Source organism: Pantherophis guttatus, chromosome 1 (assembly GCF_059756535.1).
Source record: "Pantherophis guttatus breed Tessera chromosome 1, ASM5975653v1, whole genome shotgun sequence".
Taxonomy (NCBI): Eukaryota; Metazoa; Chordata; class Lepidosauria; order Squamata; family Colubridae; genus Pantherophis; species Pantherophis guttatus.
In genome coordinates, this window is record NC_142063.1 from 323021345 (window position 1) to 323039764 (window position 18420).

An 18420-nucleotide genomic window follows, 5' to 3' on the forward strand; every position below is an offset into this window, starting at 1 on the left:
CCTGAACTCCATCATTCTGCTAAACAAATAATTCCCTCAACACTGTCAAACTAGTTACTAAGTCTGCATTACTATTAATCTTCTCATCGTTCCTATCACCCATCTCCTCCCACTTATGACTGTATAACTGTAACCTTGTTGCTTGTATCCTTAAGATTTATATTGATCCCTATAACTATCATTAAGTGTTGTACCTTATGATTCTTGATGAATGTATCTTTTCTTTTATGTACTCCGAGAGCGTATGCACCAAGGCAAATTCCTTGTGTGTCCAATCACACTTGGCCAATAAAGAATTCTATTCTATTCTATTCTTTTATCCTCAGGTCAGATAGCAAAGCAAAATCCTCATGACCTTCTGGAAGGCGGCCAAGGTCAGGACTAGCCTTACCTTGGGGGGAATGATGTTCTGTAGAGCAGCTTCAGTAGCAAAAAAGACCCTCCACCTGACTCCCACCAGATGACATTCTCCAGTAGACAGAACCTACAATAAGTCTCTTCTGCTAGACCTGATACGAGAAGCAGATATCATTGGGGAAACATAGTCCCTCTAATCATCCTCAAATAATTTCAACTTGTTTTAAAATATCATGTGGTCTATTTGGGCGTGTTTTTTAATATCTCGGTTCTTTTGAAAGGAAAGGAAAGCAGCAAGAGTGATGAAAAATACTTGTGTCCCAGCTGAAGTTCCATTTGGTGTGCCAGCTATGCTTTTGGGTATAGAAAATTTTGGGATTTTAACTTGGGATTTGTTTTACAAATGGAAATTAGAAATTGGAAGAATACTATTATATACAAGCAAAGAATATTACCATCATTACTTTTATGTATATGTAAAATGACCCAGACAATATGCTGTTTATTAAATACTTACATATGTTAAAGAAAAATGTACAAATAATAATAATAAAAAAGAAAATTTGGCCAGTATTATATTTTAGATACACTCTATATCAAGCTGCCAGTGAATAGTACTGAGAAACAAGAGCTAGTTAAAATCTAGGTATCTTGTTGGGGTGTCCTGGGGGGTGGGGGGTTTATATAATGTACTGCAGGCCTGCACAACTTGTCAAGGGGAAAAGGCCACATTAATGCATTGAAAATAATTGCAGGCTGCAAAGGAATAGCTGGTGTGCTGATCAGTTGTTGACTAGGTGAGCAGCGCAGTGGTGAACTGATCATGTCAGTGAGGTGTGGAGGTGTCTTCTGAGGCAGCAATCAGTAAAGTCAGCAACCTGTTCTTTAGGGTGGCAGCACCATTTGGGGAGGGAGCAGTGGATTTATTGCATTTTTTTAAAATGCCAATACAAGTTTGTTTGGTGGGCCACATGCAGCCTATAGTCCGTATATTATGCAGGGTTGATGTACTGGAATAAATGTTTGCTTCTGGGCACGATTTATAATTCTGAGTTTGGCCTAAAGGTAAAGGTAAAGATTTCCCTTGCACATATATGCTAGTTGTTCCTGACTCTAGGGGGCGGTGCTCATCTCCGTTTCAAAGCCGAAGAGCCAGCGCTGTCCGAAGACGTCTCCGTGGTCATGTGGCCGGCATGACTAAATGCCAAAGGCGCACAGAACGCTGTTACCTTCCCACCAAAGGGGATCCCTATTTTTTTACTTGCATTTTTTACATGCTTTCAAACTGCTAGGTTGGCAGAAGCTGGGACAAGTAACGGGAGCTCACCCCGTTACGCGGCACTAGGGATTCGAACCATTGAACTGCAAACCTTTCGATTGACAAGCTCAGCGTCTTAGCCCCTGAGCCACTGCATCCCTCTTTGGCCTACTGATCTCTAAAAAGTGATCCCTAAAAAGTCGCCTTGAAACAAAATGGGAAATAAAATAATAAAATAAAATGGTTTGACTGTAAAATAACTGGACCATTTTTCATTTGAATGTGTTCATAAATTATTACCTCTTATATGAAGGTGTGTTTTATGTTCTGGTATTTGGAAGGAATAAATTGGTGTGTATTCAAGTCAAAGTTTTCCGGTAGTGGCATTTTATTTGAGGATTTCCCTACTGAAGGAGATTATATTGGCTATAAAGATAATAAACCTCGTGATAATGTACTTAAATACTATACTGTAATATTTGCTCCTCCATTTCTTAGTATTGTACGAAATTTTAATGATATGTACATTGCCTATTTTTCTAGCAGCCTACTGGGAAGAAGATAAGATTTATAAATGTTCTAAGTACAGAACTAAATAAAACAAATTTGGAATATTAATTTCCAAATTCTGCACTAATTGAAGCAATGTTAAGCATCAAGCAATTTCTGCTTGATGTTATTGTTGCTGCAGATTCTATCTGATTTACATGTTATTCACTGTAGTAACTAAATTTTTTTCTCAAGTGAGATCTTAAACTATCTCCATTTTCACTAAATCAACTTGTATTATACAGATGCAAAATCTGCTATTTTTAATCATTTTGTGAACTTTGCACTTTTGCTTCTTAATGGAAGTTTGCTTACTAAGAACTTACTTATGCTTTGTTGACTTGTGAGGATCCTCTTAAACAGTGTTAAACAGTGAGAACCAGGATTTGGGGGGAGAAGTTGCGGGACTCAGATTTGTAGACACTTGTGTTTATAGCTTAGCTGTCATGAGGAAGTAGTTAGAGTGATCAAGTAGATTTCAGATGTGAGTAGGGTATAAGTGATAAAATACTAATAAAAGAATATTTGTAGCTCAGGATTGAAATGAGGGGTCCCTGGTGCTCTCTTATAGTTAATTGAAAGTTAATGTAGATCTTTTATTACAGTTTGCATTTTGCAATTTCTGGACATTTTTGAAGAGTAGACACATGTAAAGCACATAGTGATAGTCATATTATACCCAAGACATGGCTAACTGTTGCTTAAGAAGGGTGATAATTGGTATACTAGATGTAATTATGTACATTATTAAAGCCATCACCTACAAATACAGTGCCAGTTGGGGATCAGGGAGTACTTCAAATTCTGGCTAGAATAGGCTTCATCTCAATCCTAAAGTCCATTTTTTTCTCTTATCAGCAACAACTTTGTCTTATTTATTTATTAAATGTATATGTTGCCCATCTTGATATCCAAAATGACTCTGGGTGGCTTATCTAGATTTAATTTCACATTTTCTCCATCTGATGCATTATTTATACTAGGAAGCATTCAAGGCTATCAATTGCTTCTTTGGAGTTAAAAAATAGGAAGCAATATAGCTGGGTGCCATCCGCATAATAATGTCCTTCCCTAGTGATATAGGTGCCGAATAGTACCTTCCTTCTATGTACATCCCAACTGAAAGGACTGTAACCACTGCAGAACAATAGCTCTAGAAATCCAATTCTCATTAGATGGCTCAGGGGAATCCCATGGTTGATCCCATGATTGATGGTATTGGAAAGCTGAGAGTTTCAAGACAACTAGCAGGATTGAACTCCTCCCAACTAATTTCCAATAAAGATTACCCTGTTTTCCCCAAAATAAGACATCCCCTGCAGGGGTGGGTTCTACTCACCTTTACTATCAGCTCACAATGGGGCCGCGTGCACACGCTTGCTTTGCTCGTGCGTGCGCTCTTCTGCACATGTGCAGAAGCGTTCTGATGACATTGGGGTCGGTGGGCGGAGCCTCCCTCCAGTTTTACTACCAGTTCTATAGAACCGGTCCGAACTGGGGGCAACCCACCACTGATCCCCTGATAATAAGCCCAATCGGGCTTTTGAGCTCACGGCAATAAGGCCAAGTGCTTATTTCAGGGTTCAAAAAAATATAAGACAGGGTCTTATTTTTGGGGAAGCACGGGTATTAGCAAAGCAAACAAAGTAATTTCACTATCATATCCTGGGAGAACCCTCATTAAAATGAATCTAAAAAATATCTTTCAAATCTATAGCTATGAGGATCTAAACTTTTTGTCCCCTTATCAAATAAATTATTTTCGGGTGGGCTTGCACAAGTCCAATTGTTTCAAATTACAAAATAAAATACTTTCGAGGCATTTGCAAAGCTGGATTGCCACTGGAAGAAGGACTTGATTCTCAATTAGCACCAGCCCAAACTCACTCAGTGGGGAGGCCTGAAGAATGGCTATCCTGCACGATGTTGAAAAGATAGCAGGTGGACCTTGAGATGTCCTTCTTTGTTTAGATAAATATCACACTTCGAATGGTTGTTGGAAAAATATAGGAAGTTGAGTCAAATCTGGAGGCAGATGTTGCAGACAATAGTCATAATTTGCATGACATTTTCTGAAACAATTTTTGGCTGCCTTTCAAAGTCAGTTCCATGTATGACTTGCTGAATACATCAAATACTTGTGTTAAAGCATTATTGGGAGCATTTCCTTTATGCTTTCTAAAAGTTGAATAGAAATTATCTGCTTTCCTTGATTCATGAAAATTCCAAAATGGGGTTAGTAATTAAGATTACAACCATAAAATTGCAAGATTATTTTATTTATTCCTTCAAGGAACATTTATTCTACTTTCCAGCTACATGTTGCTTGAGGCATCTGAGTGAAATAATAGAAAAATTAACACAAATACAAAAATATTTAGCAAAAGCAATAATTAAAAGAATGTAAATTATGCACTTATTTCCACAGGGGGAACAAAATGAAGTCAGCAGTGAGAATTCATTACTTTGGCAAGGCAAAATCCTGTCAGAACAGATCAGACGTTTGGGTGTGAAAGACTAATAGAGAATTGCTAAACAACTATGCCATGGTTTACAACAGCATAAGTCTGCACCATTTTCCCATCTGCACAGCTGAAGCGGGCAGCTTTTTTGCTGCTGGCTCTGAATGGGCAATTTGATATAGGAAGAGGAGATCCTTCAAGCAAGAATGCAGAACTTTGTGATCCCTGAATCCACCCCCACGCCCAATCATGGTGTGAGAAATTGACCATTTCTTAAACACTAGTGGTGTGGTTTTTCTTAGTTTTAAGAGGCAAACAGAAATAGGTCACATTCCCTATCGACAGAAAAATAGTAAAGGATAAAATTGGAGCTTTGGGTTTCTAAAGGGCTAAATGACAAGAACCCCACTTCATGATGTTCTGCCTTGTACAAGTTCACTTCTGAGCAAAGCTATTTTCTAATAGTTGCAGCAAGGGGGCCTAGGTGTATTGTAGGATTATTTGGTAATGACAGCAAGATGGAAGAAGAAAGGGAGGGAGGACTCCTAGAGAAGATAATCGAGCCATTCATTAAAGCTGAATCACAGGTGGAGCTAATGATTTAGGTATGGATGAGTCACAGATCCATCTGGAAGGAAATGTCACACAATAGTGGAAAAGAAAAGAGAATGGATGCTTGTCCTTCTTGTTTTGAAATCACACCAACCTACCATCCATTGTTTATGGACCACCCCTGTTGTGTATTTGTGGTTGGAGGGATCTCCTTGAGAGGTTGTCCAGCTTTGGATGATTGAGCAAGTGGTGTTCTGTTTAAGGAGGGGCTTTATTGAGAATCCCGGACTTTTAATCTACTAAGAACAGTACCTCAGGGCATGTCCACAGCTTCATAGCTCCAATGCTTTTTCAAACCAACACACAGATTATTTTCACTTCTGCCAATCTTTAAAGGCAAAGTATATAGAGAGGTCTTTTTTTTTTTTTTTTTTTGCTAATGGGGGTTTCCTCCAGATGAGAAAAGGAGAGTGCAAACAGCGTTACAGTGATCAATCCCTTGGAGTAAGAAAGGGAATCATCCAACATGCTTAGCCACCATTCCTTATTACATATAAAATGCCCCTGTGAACTGGGTTGGGGAAATAATAAGGTATTGACAATTTTGTAACCAACCTTGCTGCATTTGGAGTGAAGGGAATTAAACATGCAGATTTGAAACGCTGTGGCACATAGTACTGGAATTCAGGGGCATTTTCTCCTGGCTGTGTTACCTTGCATTTGCCCCATCTTGACTGGCAAAAAGTATTTCAATATGCATTGCTCTGCCTCCTTGGCTGATCTTTACTGTATTTCAGGACAAGGGTTGATTTTCTAACTCTGAACAAACTTAGCATGTTGTCTGAGTGCAACTACTAGGTTTGTAATAGGTTTGATTAAGCAAGTTGCGTTAGCCACTGCATCAGTGGTGGGTTGCCCCCGGTTCGGACCAGTTCGCAAAAACTGGTAGTAAAACCAGCGGGAGGCCCTGCCCACCGCCATGGATGTTATCGGCGATCTGTGCATGCACAGAAGCAAGGTGCACGCATGAGCAAAGCAAGCGTGCGTGCACGATCCCGTTGCGAACCGGTAGTAAAGGTAAGTAGAACCCACCGCTGCACTGCATGCTTTATAGGTAGGGTACAGAAAATGCAGTAGAGTGGCTTGTCAAAATGTTGCACTTCAGAGTTTTTTCTCTTCTGCCTTTCCATCTTTTCATAGACTTGATTTCTGCTGTTCTTGCCTTAAAACGCAGCTGCAGCCCCAGTCTCTCCATGCCAACTGGCAATGGCCTTTTGAAGCTTTTTATTGCTACAGTGCTGCTAACTAACAGATTCCACCTTGTTCCTTTCTCAGAGACTTAATACAATTTCTATTCCTTTAATCAATGGCTTCCTGTTCACTTTAATTACCAATTAGCATTTTATAGCCAAAGCAGTTTTTATAGCCAAAGCAGTTTTTCCTTGATTAATCTTATTTTTTATAATCAAATTTTGCAAAAATATTGTTAATAAATAGTGTTTTGCCCTTGCCTTGTATCCGGGGGAGAGGTTCTTACATTGTGGCTTATAAAGAATTGTATAAGCACTTAATTAAAACATTGGTATCATTTTTATCCTTTGTTATTATGATTATTATTACTTTGCTGTTTTGCATGTACACTGAGAGCCAACAGAGACAAATTTCTTGTGTGTTTAATCACACTTGGCCAATAAAAGATTCTACTTGCAAGAAATAATACTAGAATAAGGTTGATTAGTATGCATATCTTATCTTTCTGTCTTCTCTGTCAACTTTCTTTTCTAATCAAAATGACAAAACCTCATTATATAACTATAGAAGTGTAAATACATGAGGTTAAATTGCCCTTCCCCAACCTCTGGGCTGGGGGTGAAGAAAGCTTCTATCAAACATCTCTAGGGAACAACTACACTCTATTGAAGAAGGTGAGGATAACTATTAAAGCAAATTCAGCATATCTTAAAAGTAGCAATGCAGCAAGAGCCTGCAACCTTTCATTGCTGAAACTGCAAAACTCAGCTTACAGAAATAAAAATAAATTTGCAGTAGTTGTGGCTTCAAAGAGGAAGCTGGTAAGTAAAACTACTGGTATCTGCAAGGGACAGATTTATGCTGTTCTTTGGAGGGGGGTCAGGTTGGGTTTAGTGGCTTAGTTAAGGTGCTGGATTAGTAGTAGGGAAACCTGAGACACAAAAAGCTAGTTGGATGCCCTTGGGTCTCAGTCATTTTCTCTCTCTGCCCTAGGAAGAAGGCAATAAAAGAAGGGACTTCTGAAAACGCTGTCTGTATGATTATATCGCCTTGTTTCTGTCCCCAGAAGTTGAGCTTGACTCAAAGGATCTAAAAAAATAAAAGAAAAAATAATGGGGTGGGAATTTATAAGTAGAATTTATAAGCTTTGCAGAAGACCCAAAGAAAATTAAATTGGGGCTTGTAGCAGGCAAGTTGGTACTTTGGTATTGACACCAAAGATTTTTTTTTTCATTTCATGAAAAAGTCAACTAAGGAAGAAAAGCTACTGGAAGCAGTGTTTTTTTCTCCTCCTGAATACTACCCCATTATAGGATAGCCAGGCTTCTGTTCATTTGATTTTTTTTTACAGGGTATCTGCACATGATCAAAATGTTATTCTGAGTGTTTCCCATGCTACTTCTATCTTTTTTCAAATCACAGAGTATCCATTAAAGCAGTGAAGGCAGATTTTTCTTAGCACGACTCTTCTGTCATTGCCAAGAAGGATGTTTTTAATGGGCAGATTACAAAACAAACTCAGCAGACACCACAATTTCCAATTTTTTCCCCTATTCATTATATCCTTTCCCCATCCTGTTCTGATCCTTTAGATTTGTAATTTTTTTAACAGTTGTGTAGTTTTCTGATCATTAGAAAAAATGGGGTACTTTTTCATTTAGTTTTAGGATTTATAAAACCGCTTACTTCAAAGGTTCTAGCACAGTGATGGCTAACCTTTTTGCCATCATGTGCCAAAAGTGGGGGGAGCGGGGAGAGGTCGCCCACATGTGTGCCCACACCCATAATTCAATGCACGCCGCCCCTGCGCATGTGCCCCCCCACTTTTAGCATGTGATGGCACGGTGGGGCCTGGTAGGCCCGTTTTTCACCCTCCCCAGGCTCCAGAGGCTTTCTAGGAACCTGGGGAGGGCGAAAATGACCTCCCCCCCCCAGAGGCCCTCCAGAGGCCAGAAACAGCCCATTTCCCAACTTCTGGTGGGACCGAAAGGCCCAAAAGTCAGCTGGCTGGCACACACATGCGCGCTGGAGTTGAGCTACGGCAACGCTCGCATGCCCACTGATACGGCTCCGTGTGCCATCTGTGGTTCGCCATCACGGCTCTAGCACATTGTTTGGTTTTTGGAAATAACAAGAGTAATACAACACTATGTTCATTTTTTGAAAATAACACAAATGATAATAACCCTGAGAATTAATATATTTCTACAAACACTTAAATATATTTTTAAAGTTAATGATATAATACTCAACCAGATGTATACAGCACATTTAACAAATGTGTAAAATATACTGTCTTATTGCTGTTTAGATTGGCAGCATCTTAATAGCTGTAGGTTATTGTTTCATTCATATTTTATAATACAATTGTTACAGTATGTATATGCAATAAATTAAATAAATTATGCCTTACCAATACCATCAAATCTGTTAAAAATAGATTATTAAATATAGTATGTGAACTGAGCTTCCACATCCTACACTATTTTGTAACTTTTCCAAGCATGAATAGAACATATTGGGAGTGTGTGTATAATGACTAAAGGGTGACAAATTGATTGAAATTTCTCACAAAGCTTATAATGAATTAAACTGCCAATTTGGAAGCATCCAAGTAAAATTTAACAAAGCAATCTGGGCATCAATTGATGGAGAAATAAATGTGTATATATATATAAGATAATGCAAAGAAAGAGGGTATAGCTGTGTAACAATGTGGATAGAGGAAGAGGTTGATCTAGGAGATGCTAACAACAGTAGTAGTATGTTGTTACTGGACATCAGTTGATCTCCAGCCTTCCATAATTGCCTCCGAAAGGCCTAAAACTGTGACATGATAGAGAACAAAAAATAAATGTTGTTAGCTGCATCTCTGAGTCTCATGAATTTATCCTGTATTTCCTGGGTAACAGAAGCCTAGACAGCCCAGTCAACTGTAAATCCTTAAGATTTGACCTTGGCCATCGTCCATAAGTTTTCCTGATGCACATTTTTGCCTTGTTTGCCATTTCATTGCCCACCCTGGACTAGATGTTTAGGAATTTGACACAATGTTAAGTGACACCAGCTGCCTGCAATTACTGCAAGTTCGAATCTCACCAGGCTCAAGGTTGACTCAGCCTTCCATCCTTTCGAGGTAGGTAAAATGAGGACCCGGATTGTGGGGGCAATAAGCTGACTTTGTATAAAAAAGAACACCGCTGGGGGGGGGCGGGCAAAAGCCCTACTAAGCAGGTATATACAAAAGTATGAAGGCTATTGCTTAATGCATTGTAAGCTGCCCTGAGTCTCCGGAGAAGGACGGCATATAAATTGAACCAATAAATAAATGAATGAATGAATGAATTAATGAATGAATGAATGAATAAATAAATGTATAGTAGACTTATTTGTTGTAAACTTCATGGGAGAGGTGAGACCATGGAAGCCATAGGAGACGGAGGTGAAGAAAAGAGAAATCAAAGCCACCAAATGAAGTGTTGCTGAGGACATTATTGTTGAAATCCAGTGACAGGAGTATTCTATTATCCTATTAAAGTGGTGTATGTGGGATTTCCCTAATTTACCCCCACAATAACCCCATGAGGTAGATTGGGTTGAAAGAGGGTCCTTATTTGTCTGTGATGTTTCTTTACATAGTACAAAGTTAAACAGAGTCACTACCAGAAAACAGCATGACGACACCAATTTGTGTGGCTTTAAAAGAAGTTCAAATTCAGCATTTCTTGTGTTGTAAATGGAGCAGGTCCCTAGTGAGGCTGATGGAAAGGAACACAATATTTTCTTTAAAAAAGAGACGGTCCTTTAAAACAAAGGCTTTTTTCCCAGACTTACACAGGGAATGCTGAAGTGCCTCCTGACTCAAGAGCTAAGAAGAATATTGTCTCTCTATTTTTTTCCTGAAAGCAGGGAGAAGAAGATCCTGAGGAGAATCGGAACAAGGAGGAGAAGCCAGATCCAGGAATCCCTGTGAGGAAAGTGGGGCGACCTGGTAGAAAACGGAAACAGCCAGTGGTGAGTGGAAGCCATTGCATGTCCAGAGTTGCAAGATCAGTCACCCAGGGTGTGGGTGGGATGCTACTCTGACTGAGGCTTTTAAATAGGAGAACCAGATCAGGGAGAGTTGGGTCAAATTCTCACTGCTTTCTCTCTAAAGCTGGAGTTTCTAGGGTCAGCATTCTAAGAATAGCTTTGTGACCTTCGTTGGAGGAGAAAAACTACAGGAAAGCAACTGGTTGGGAAACTCTATATGGTTTTTCATACACAAAAGCCCCAGATCCATATGCACTCACACAGATATATGCTGTCACTCCATTCGTAACTCCATTCCATTCGTAATTCCATTCATATTAGATAGAAACTAATCAAGAAGAGAAGCAATCTTGAATTAAGGAGAAACTTCCTAACAGTGGGGAACAACCAACCAGTGGGGCAGCTTGCCTTCAGAAGTTCTGGGTGCTTCATCACTGGAGGTTTTAAGAAGAGACTGGACAGTTACTTGTCTCAAATTGTATAGGGTCTTCTGCTTGAGCAGGGGATTGAACTAAAAAAACCTCCAAGGTCCCTTCCAGCTTTATTTTGATTGATTGAATACATGCAGCTTCAGTCTGCTCTTGGCTGGGTATTGTGTGGACACACCTATGACATCTGGCAAAGCACCCGGCTGCTTTTATTAGAAACAAAACTCCTCTAGGAAAATTGCAAATAACTATTTTGGACGGTTCAGCTATTTCTAGTAAAAGGGTTCATGTTCTTGGCTTATAAACTGATGCATCACTGACACTGGCTGAGTTTGAGCAATTTGCTGACCTAACACATTTTCTGGATTTGGACAGTAAGTCGGTTCACAAACACAAGTTGCACATGCACAACACACAAACCAAAACAAAGCCAAAGTTAAAACTAACCAAGCTTCAACCAAGAAGGTGGCTGAAAATAGCAATAGATGTATGCATATCTCTGTGCAGACAAGTTTCTTAAACTGTAAGGTGATCAAATTTGCCAAGATGTTGAAACTTCCGTAGATGCCCTTTTGGGATTAGCACGGTACCTATGAGAGATGCTATTTCTGTTGAAACTTGGAATAGAACCTCCTCTACTGATAGGCCGTGTTTACCAAAACATGATTGACTAGCATAGTTGCCTAGAACTGCATGGGGGTTGGACTAGAACAGGGCTGTCAAACTCGCGGCCCGCAGATTGGATGCGTCATGCACTGGCCACGCCCATGCCCAATTTAGCAAAGGGGAAAAAAGTCATGATACGTCACATTATGAGTTTGACACCCCTGGACTAGAGTATTTATAAGGTTGTTTCCAGCCTGATAATTCTATAATTCGTACAACATGGTAAGCTTGATTAGTTTAACCTTGGTTAGATTGTACATGTCCTGTATGCATATGTATAGGAAAGCACCTTAGGATACTGTCTGAACCCTTTTCATATGTTTGATTCATCATTCAGTCTTTGTGCAAAGCCAGGAAATGGTAACGTTGTAACCAGCCTAAGGATGTTGTGTGAATACATCAACAATTCCTCCCTTCTCCAGAGTGTTCACCTCATATGAACCTAATTTAGCTGTCCGTGCCCAGTCAAACCAGTTTTACTTCTTCATACATTACATTTTTAATGGGATTGATTTTTGCTGCTGCTTGTAAGGTTTATGTTGGATCTACTGTGGTTTTATGCCCTCTTCTGCTATTTATAACTTTATTATGTCTATTGATTTATTGAACTCCAGGGGCATAAATGTAGCCCTTGATGAGGCATGCTTCCACTTTCTCATATGTTGCTTGTGACTTGATTCATGCAGTGATTGATTATTGCTTCATCAATTGATCAGAGCTTTCTGGCTCAGACCATAAGCAGTAATGGACAGAAAAATGTGTTGGTGAAATGTACCCTTCAGGATCAAGTACAAGCAAAACACTCTTGACTGTATTCCATTTAATAGAGTTGCTAATTAATCCATTAATACCGTGTTTCCCCGAAAATAAGACCCTGTCTTATATTTTTGAAATAAGCTGAAATTCTGAAATAAGCGCTTGGCCTTATTGCCATGCGCTCAAAAGCCTGATTGGGCTTATTATCAGGGGATGTCTTATTTTGGGGGAAACAGGGTACATTAGACCATAAACTAACCAAGCAAGCTAGGTTTTCCACTATGCTAAACTACAATTCCTCCAGTTAAAACTAGTTAAGCTTTTCATGTGTACAAATGCAGCTGTTTAGATCTTTAACTGACCCTGAAGAGTATAGTGCTATCCCTGGAGAGGGGTGGTGGTGAATGCTTGTGATGCAGGAGTATCTACTCCCCCTGTTCGTTCTTCATCCTCCCATGAACCTCAACTGGAGAAGAATCAAGTGCTCCCCGTTTCTCAAGCAAGCAAACTAAACTTCCTGGTGATAAAAGAACATGCTGGTATAATACAGGAAAATCCAGAAGGGAGGCAGGCAGTCTGGCTGGTGTTTTCCTTTTATCTAATGTCACAGAGAATTCCACCCTGAAGTTGGCAGAATCTCATTAAGGTTTCTAGTATTTTTATCCTGTGCATGGGATTTCCTTCCCGCCTCTGGTTTGAGAACTCCTGATCCAGCTGGGACTTGTGCAGATTTGTTTCCCAGAAGGCTGCTTTGCCAATTGGGCCGTGGGAATGGCTCGCCCTTTTAACCATGGGCTCTCTACAGACTCCTTCACTTTGCTCTAGTTCTCTGCCTTGCACAGCTGCAACCTGATCTCTGGCACTGCTGCCAGGGCCAGGGAAGGAAGCTGGCCACCAGCCACATGCTGGGCCACTCAGAGAAGAGCTGCTGCTGCTGCTGCTATGTTACTGGCAGCTTCCCAAAATAGGATCAGCCTGGGTGGGGAGATTGCTATGGACATGGCAGGGAGGAAAGCAAGGTTGCTGCAAGGCTTGGAAAGGACGAGGAGGAGAGCTGGATGATAGCCAGACTGCTGTCTCTCTGCTGCCAGAGGCAGAGACTGGAATGGATGCATCTGCTTGATTGGATCCCGAACTGTATTTAAAGGGCCAGCATGGAAATGTTTTGGGAGGCCAAATGTGGGCCAGGTGAAGTATCTAGAGTGGCCTGCCCTATTTCACATTCTTACACCAGAACCATCCAATATAAAGAGTAAGTCTTGTGATTGACAAAGAACCTGATACTTTTGACACAGAATCCAACATTCTACTGTTCCACATTTTCACTTTTCAAGAATCTGGCTTCCAGCACTTTCAGTGATTTTGGTATAATGGTTAAGGCATCAGGCTAGAAACCAGGAAACTGTGAGTTTTAGTCCCACTTTAGACACAAATCTGGCTGGGCAATCTTGGACCAGTCACTCCCTCTCAGCTTAAGAAGGAGGCAATGGTAAATCACTTCTGAAAAATCTTGCTAAGAAACTGCAGGGACTTGTCCAGGAAGTCAGCAGGACTCAAAAGGATCTTTAAAAAACCCCATTCCCACAATAGAGTCTACAGCATGGCAGCAATATGTGTGCTTATCACCATAGCAGAGGGGGGCACCTGTGGTTTGGGAATGTTGTTGGTAAAATAGGAAAATAATTCAATGAAAAGTTAAGAAAATTACATGTGTTGCCAGAAACTTAACACTATATGAAAGCGATAATTCATTTGCCAGATAAAATTATTTAAATGTTGAGAAGTGTGGGGAGATTTCAGCTGCCAGAAGTTTAGAAGGACGGGTGGAAAATATTTACACCGGGGACAAGATAAGATTGCCTCCACTCTCATTGTCTCCAATTAGAACTCAAGGAATCTGGAAGTATAATACTATGATTTGCAGATAAATCATTTGCTGGCTGATAAATCCTGCCAGTAGATGATGTGTTAAGCCCAAGGAATCAGCTAATCATCTTTATTTCTGCAATTCACATGCGTTATCCAAAGCAATTCCCTTTGGTGGTGACTTGGAATAGATGCAATAGGAGGGACAGGGACCATAATGAGGCAACAAATTTCATACCAGTATAATTTTCTGCAACTCAGGAATGGTTGGAGAGCACTTCTAATTTAACAGTGGGGAAAGGTTCTAACTTTGGCTCAGCTTTCTCTGTCCAGCAGAAACAGGGGCATCAGCTGTCTCTGTAGGCTGGCAGGCACGGAGTACTTGAAAAATTGGCAGTAGAGCTAATTCTAGTAATTGTTGAAGATCTTTTGAGCTTGAGGATAAACCACTTTTCTGCAGCTTCAACGTGAACATTGGAAATGGCCCTTTCATTGCCTCTTCTTGCTGCCCTTTTACGTTGGCTAACTTTTGGCTGTATTGCTCCAAATTTTAAACAGCTTCTTGGCCTACCAAGCCTCAGTCACTTGATCTTCTGCATCTTACCCAAGCAAAAAGTGGAGACAGTAGCAACCAAAGTAACATAGACCATGTCTAGGCTACAGCTTGTAAACATTCACATGGCTTGTCCACTTCTACCACCCCTAGACAGAGCTAGATTATTGCACACAGTCTCTGGAGTCTCTGTGGTACCAAGGTTTACATGGGAAAAAAATAACAGTTAAACCAGTTACTGTTATTGTATTTATATGGCCTTGAACTACCCATCTTTCAGCTATGCAAGAATGTGGGCTGGTAAATTTCTATGGATATTTCCTTGAGTTCCATTTTAATAAATTTTCAGTATTGTGCTTTTCCATTTGGAAACGGGGATGACATTGCTGAACTTTATAAAAATTGTTAAAGGATGGCAGGAGTTTTCTTCCTATTAATAGAAAGTACCTGTGCTTCATTATTTGAGTAATGTACAGATAGTCCTCAACTTACAACCATTGGTTTAGTGATTGTTCAAAGTTACAACAGCACTGAAAAATGTGACTTAGGACCGTTTTTCAAAGTTATGTCCGTTATAGCATCCCCATGATCATGTAATCAAGATTCAGATGCTTGGCAACTGGTTCATATTTATGACCGTTGCTGGGTCCCAGGGTCATGTGATCACCTTTTGACACCTTCTGACAAGCAAAGCCAATGGAGAAGCCAGATTCACGTAACAACTGGGTTATTAACTTATCAGCTGCAATATTTCACTTAACAATTGTGGCAAGAAAGATTGTAAAATTCACTTAACAAATGTCTCCCTTAACAACAGAAATTTTGGGCTCAATTGTGGTCATAAGTAGAGGACTACCAGTATAGGCATAATAGGGGATCCTGTGCAAGAGTTGAAGTCTATCCCTGTTTCTAAGACGGAAGTGGTCGGGCTCTTTACCTCATCCTGGGCCTGCACAATTTATGATATACCAAACCGGATAGACTGCAAGAGACTTGCTTTGTGATATCTTGGGGTTCATCTGCTATCATGTTACCCATGATTTTTGAAGTTATAGACCAGTGGCAGAAAAAGAAAGAGTTATTGCCTCTCAAGTGGGCCACTTGTGTTTGGCCAAACAACTGTGTTCATCTTGCTTTATCATATAATATGGACCCAAGCCTTCTCCTTCAAAAACACTGATGCAGTCTAATAAAACAAATAGAGAAATTTTTCATTTAATTGTAACTTTCAGAGCAAGCAGGTTAATCATGCAAGGGGGAGCAAGATTTGTGGAGTTGATCCAGGATCAAGTCTACATTCTCATAAATGACAGCCACATATTCAGGTAGTCCTTGACTTATGACCACAATTGAGCCCAAAGTTTCTGTTGCTAAGCAAGACAGTTAAGTGAATCGTGCCTCCATTATGGCCTTTTTGGCCATGTTTTTTAAGGAAGTAACTACTGTTAAGTGAATCATGCAATTGTTAAGCAAATCTAGCTTCCCCGATTGACATGTCAAATGACATTCCCAGGACTTCAGGATGCTGCAGCCGTCGTAAATACATGCCAGTTGCCAGATGCCCAAAGTTTGATTAGGTGACTGTGTGGATGCTACAACTGTCGTAGGTGTGAGAACTGGTCATAAATCACTTGTCTCAGTGCCATTGAAACTTTGAATGGTCATTAAATAAATGGTTGTAAGTTGAGGACTACCTGTAGTCCATTGACTTCACAAGTATGGACTGATGAGTTTCTCCCACTCAGCTCATTTGCGAACAAGAAGTGTTATTTATATCTTGTTTTTAAAGTTTAACTATTGGCTCATAGGAAGGCAGATTTACAGATGAATTTCAACTTGCCTGCTTTTATTGAGTCACCATGAATCAATCTCTGCTTTCTGAAATTTATTTTAGTCCTTCCTCTATTCATCACCTACAGAATTGCACACATGTGATTGATTCTCTCCCCTCTCAGTCAACATATGTTTAATTTCTCTTCCCTGTTTGAAAATGCCTCTTTGGTCAGTGTTAAAAGTGACCCCCCACATCCATCCTTATTTTTCCATAAACTCTAAAGTATCTATTGGGACAATTTCATTTCACACCTTGTGGCTAACTTCGCACAACATGCCAGACCTGGATTCACAAAGCAAGTTGCTTTTGTTCATTTAAGCTGCTATGCCTAAACAAAATGATTGCGGTAACAATGTCCAGATCCCTATAACACACTGAAACACAACATAGCCGATTTTAGTTTATTACCTGAGTTGAAATTCTTGGCGCTTTTGTGATTCACAGTTCCTTGTTTATAAAATAAGAAGAACAATAGCAGAATGTTCTGGATTTTAAGGCCATCCACAGTTAAAGTCAAGCTTTGATTTGGATGTTATCTGTGCTGCAGTTTTGAAGTTCCTCTGGGGCCTGCGTGTTTTGGGGCTTGCGTGTTTGTTTCAGTTTCTGAGGAAGTGTGTCTTCGATAAGGAGGGGGCTGGTTCCTCTGCAGAGCAGGACAGGAAACGTGCACTGCCAGGAACTGGTGTGGACAGGTGGTGTGCAGAATCTTTTCCTTCTGGCTGGAGGGAGAAACCCCAAGGACTGCTGCCGGGTAAGACACACTGACAGTCTTCTTGAGCTTGTGGAGGCTTCATTCTCAGATTAAATAAGGCGCACTAGCAAGATTTTAAAAGATCACAAGGAAACAATTATCTCGCACACACTCATTTGTCACTAGAGCAAGGCACAAGGTTTTATCAATATAATAGCCCCCTTCCTCTCCATCACCTTAATCTAAATTGATTCTCCTGGACCTTGTATAGTTGCATTGTGTTGGGAATAGGAAGATTTTTGGGTGCAGCTAGAGTAGCATCACAAAAAGCTTAAGGCTACAAGCAGTTCTAGTGCAGCTGAGTGGAACAGGATTGGTGAAAAAAAATATTGCTTAATATTATTAAGTAGTAATAAGGACACAGGACATGGAGCTGCCATCATGACTGTGCAAGTTGCTTATGAATCATAGCCTGCTCCTTAGGTCTAGCTCCAGAACTGCCCCTCTGCTAGATCTGTGTGAAAACCTGACAGACCCATTTGGGCCTCCATGTGTGTGCCTAGCAGTAATCAAATATGGGTCCATCTTCCCTATTGCTGTTCCTTCATTTTACGGAGAAAAGCTGACTTTTATGGCAGGGTCATATTCCTAGCCTTATCAAGTATGTTGGTCTCACAAATTGTACCACAGAATAGAATAGAAGGCAGACTTTTGCAGCCTAGCTGTTACTCCTTGTTTGGATAGGTAGCAGTTATCCAGAGGTTTAGAAAGAAAGAGAGGAGAAGAGAGACGTCTTTAAACATAATCTGTTCCTACCTGAAAACCTTCTAAACTGATACATTTCATGGATTGACTTGGAGCAATGTTGAGCTATGCCCTCTGCCTCACTCTGTTCCCAGCCCCTCATCTCGTTCTCAGTCCTTGACAGAATGCATGCTAGTTTTTTGCACACAGTTTTGGTTCAAATTTAATGAAATCTGTTATTGGGTCACATAATTGACTAAGTTTGCCATTGCATTTTTTTCCCCCCATTGGATGCCAGTTAGGGCACATGTCTTGCCTGTGTATATACAAGGTGATAGTTTTAAAAATCCTAGTTTCTATGGGAGTGGGTGTGATAGATAATCTTTGCTGCAATTCTTCAAGGAAGTTTGTTAGCCCTGGT

The 18420-nt window shown here is 40.2% G+C and overlaps 1 protein-coding gene across 7 annotated transcripts in view; it reads left to right on the plus strand.

Annotated features, from left to right (window-relative positions):
* DNMT3A (DNA methyltransferase 3 alpha) overlaps nt 1-18420 on the plus strand; it is a 114690-nt gene that overhangs the window by 20089 nt on the left and 76181 nt on the right. For 5 of the 7 annotated variants that reach the window (XM_034421166.3, XM_034421164.3, XM_087888777.1 and 2 more), the window contains exon 3: nt 10336-10443. In XM_034421166.3, coding sequence (XP_034277057.1) covers nt 10336-10443 — 108 coding nt within the window. The remainder of the gene's footprint in view (nt 1-10335; nt 10444-18420) is intronic. The other 2 variants (XM_087888780.1, XM_034421165.3) reach the window with 1 other exon arrangement.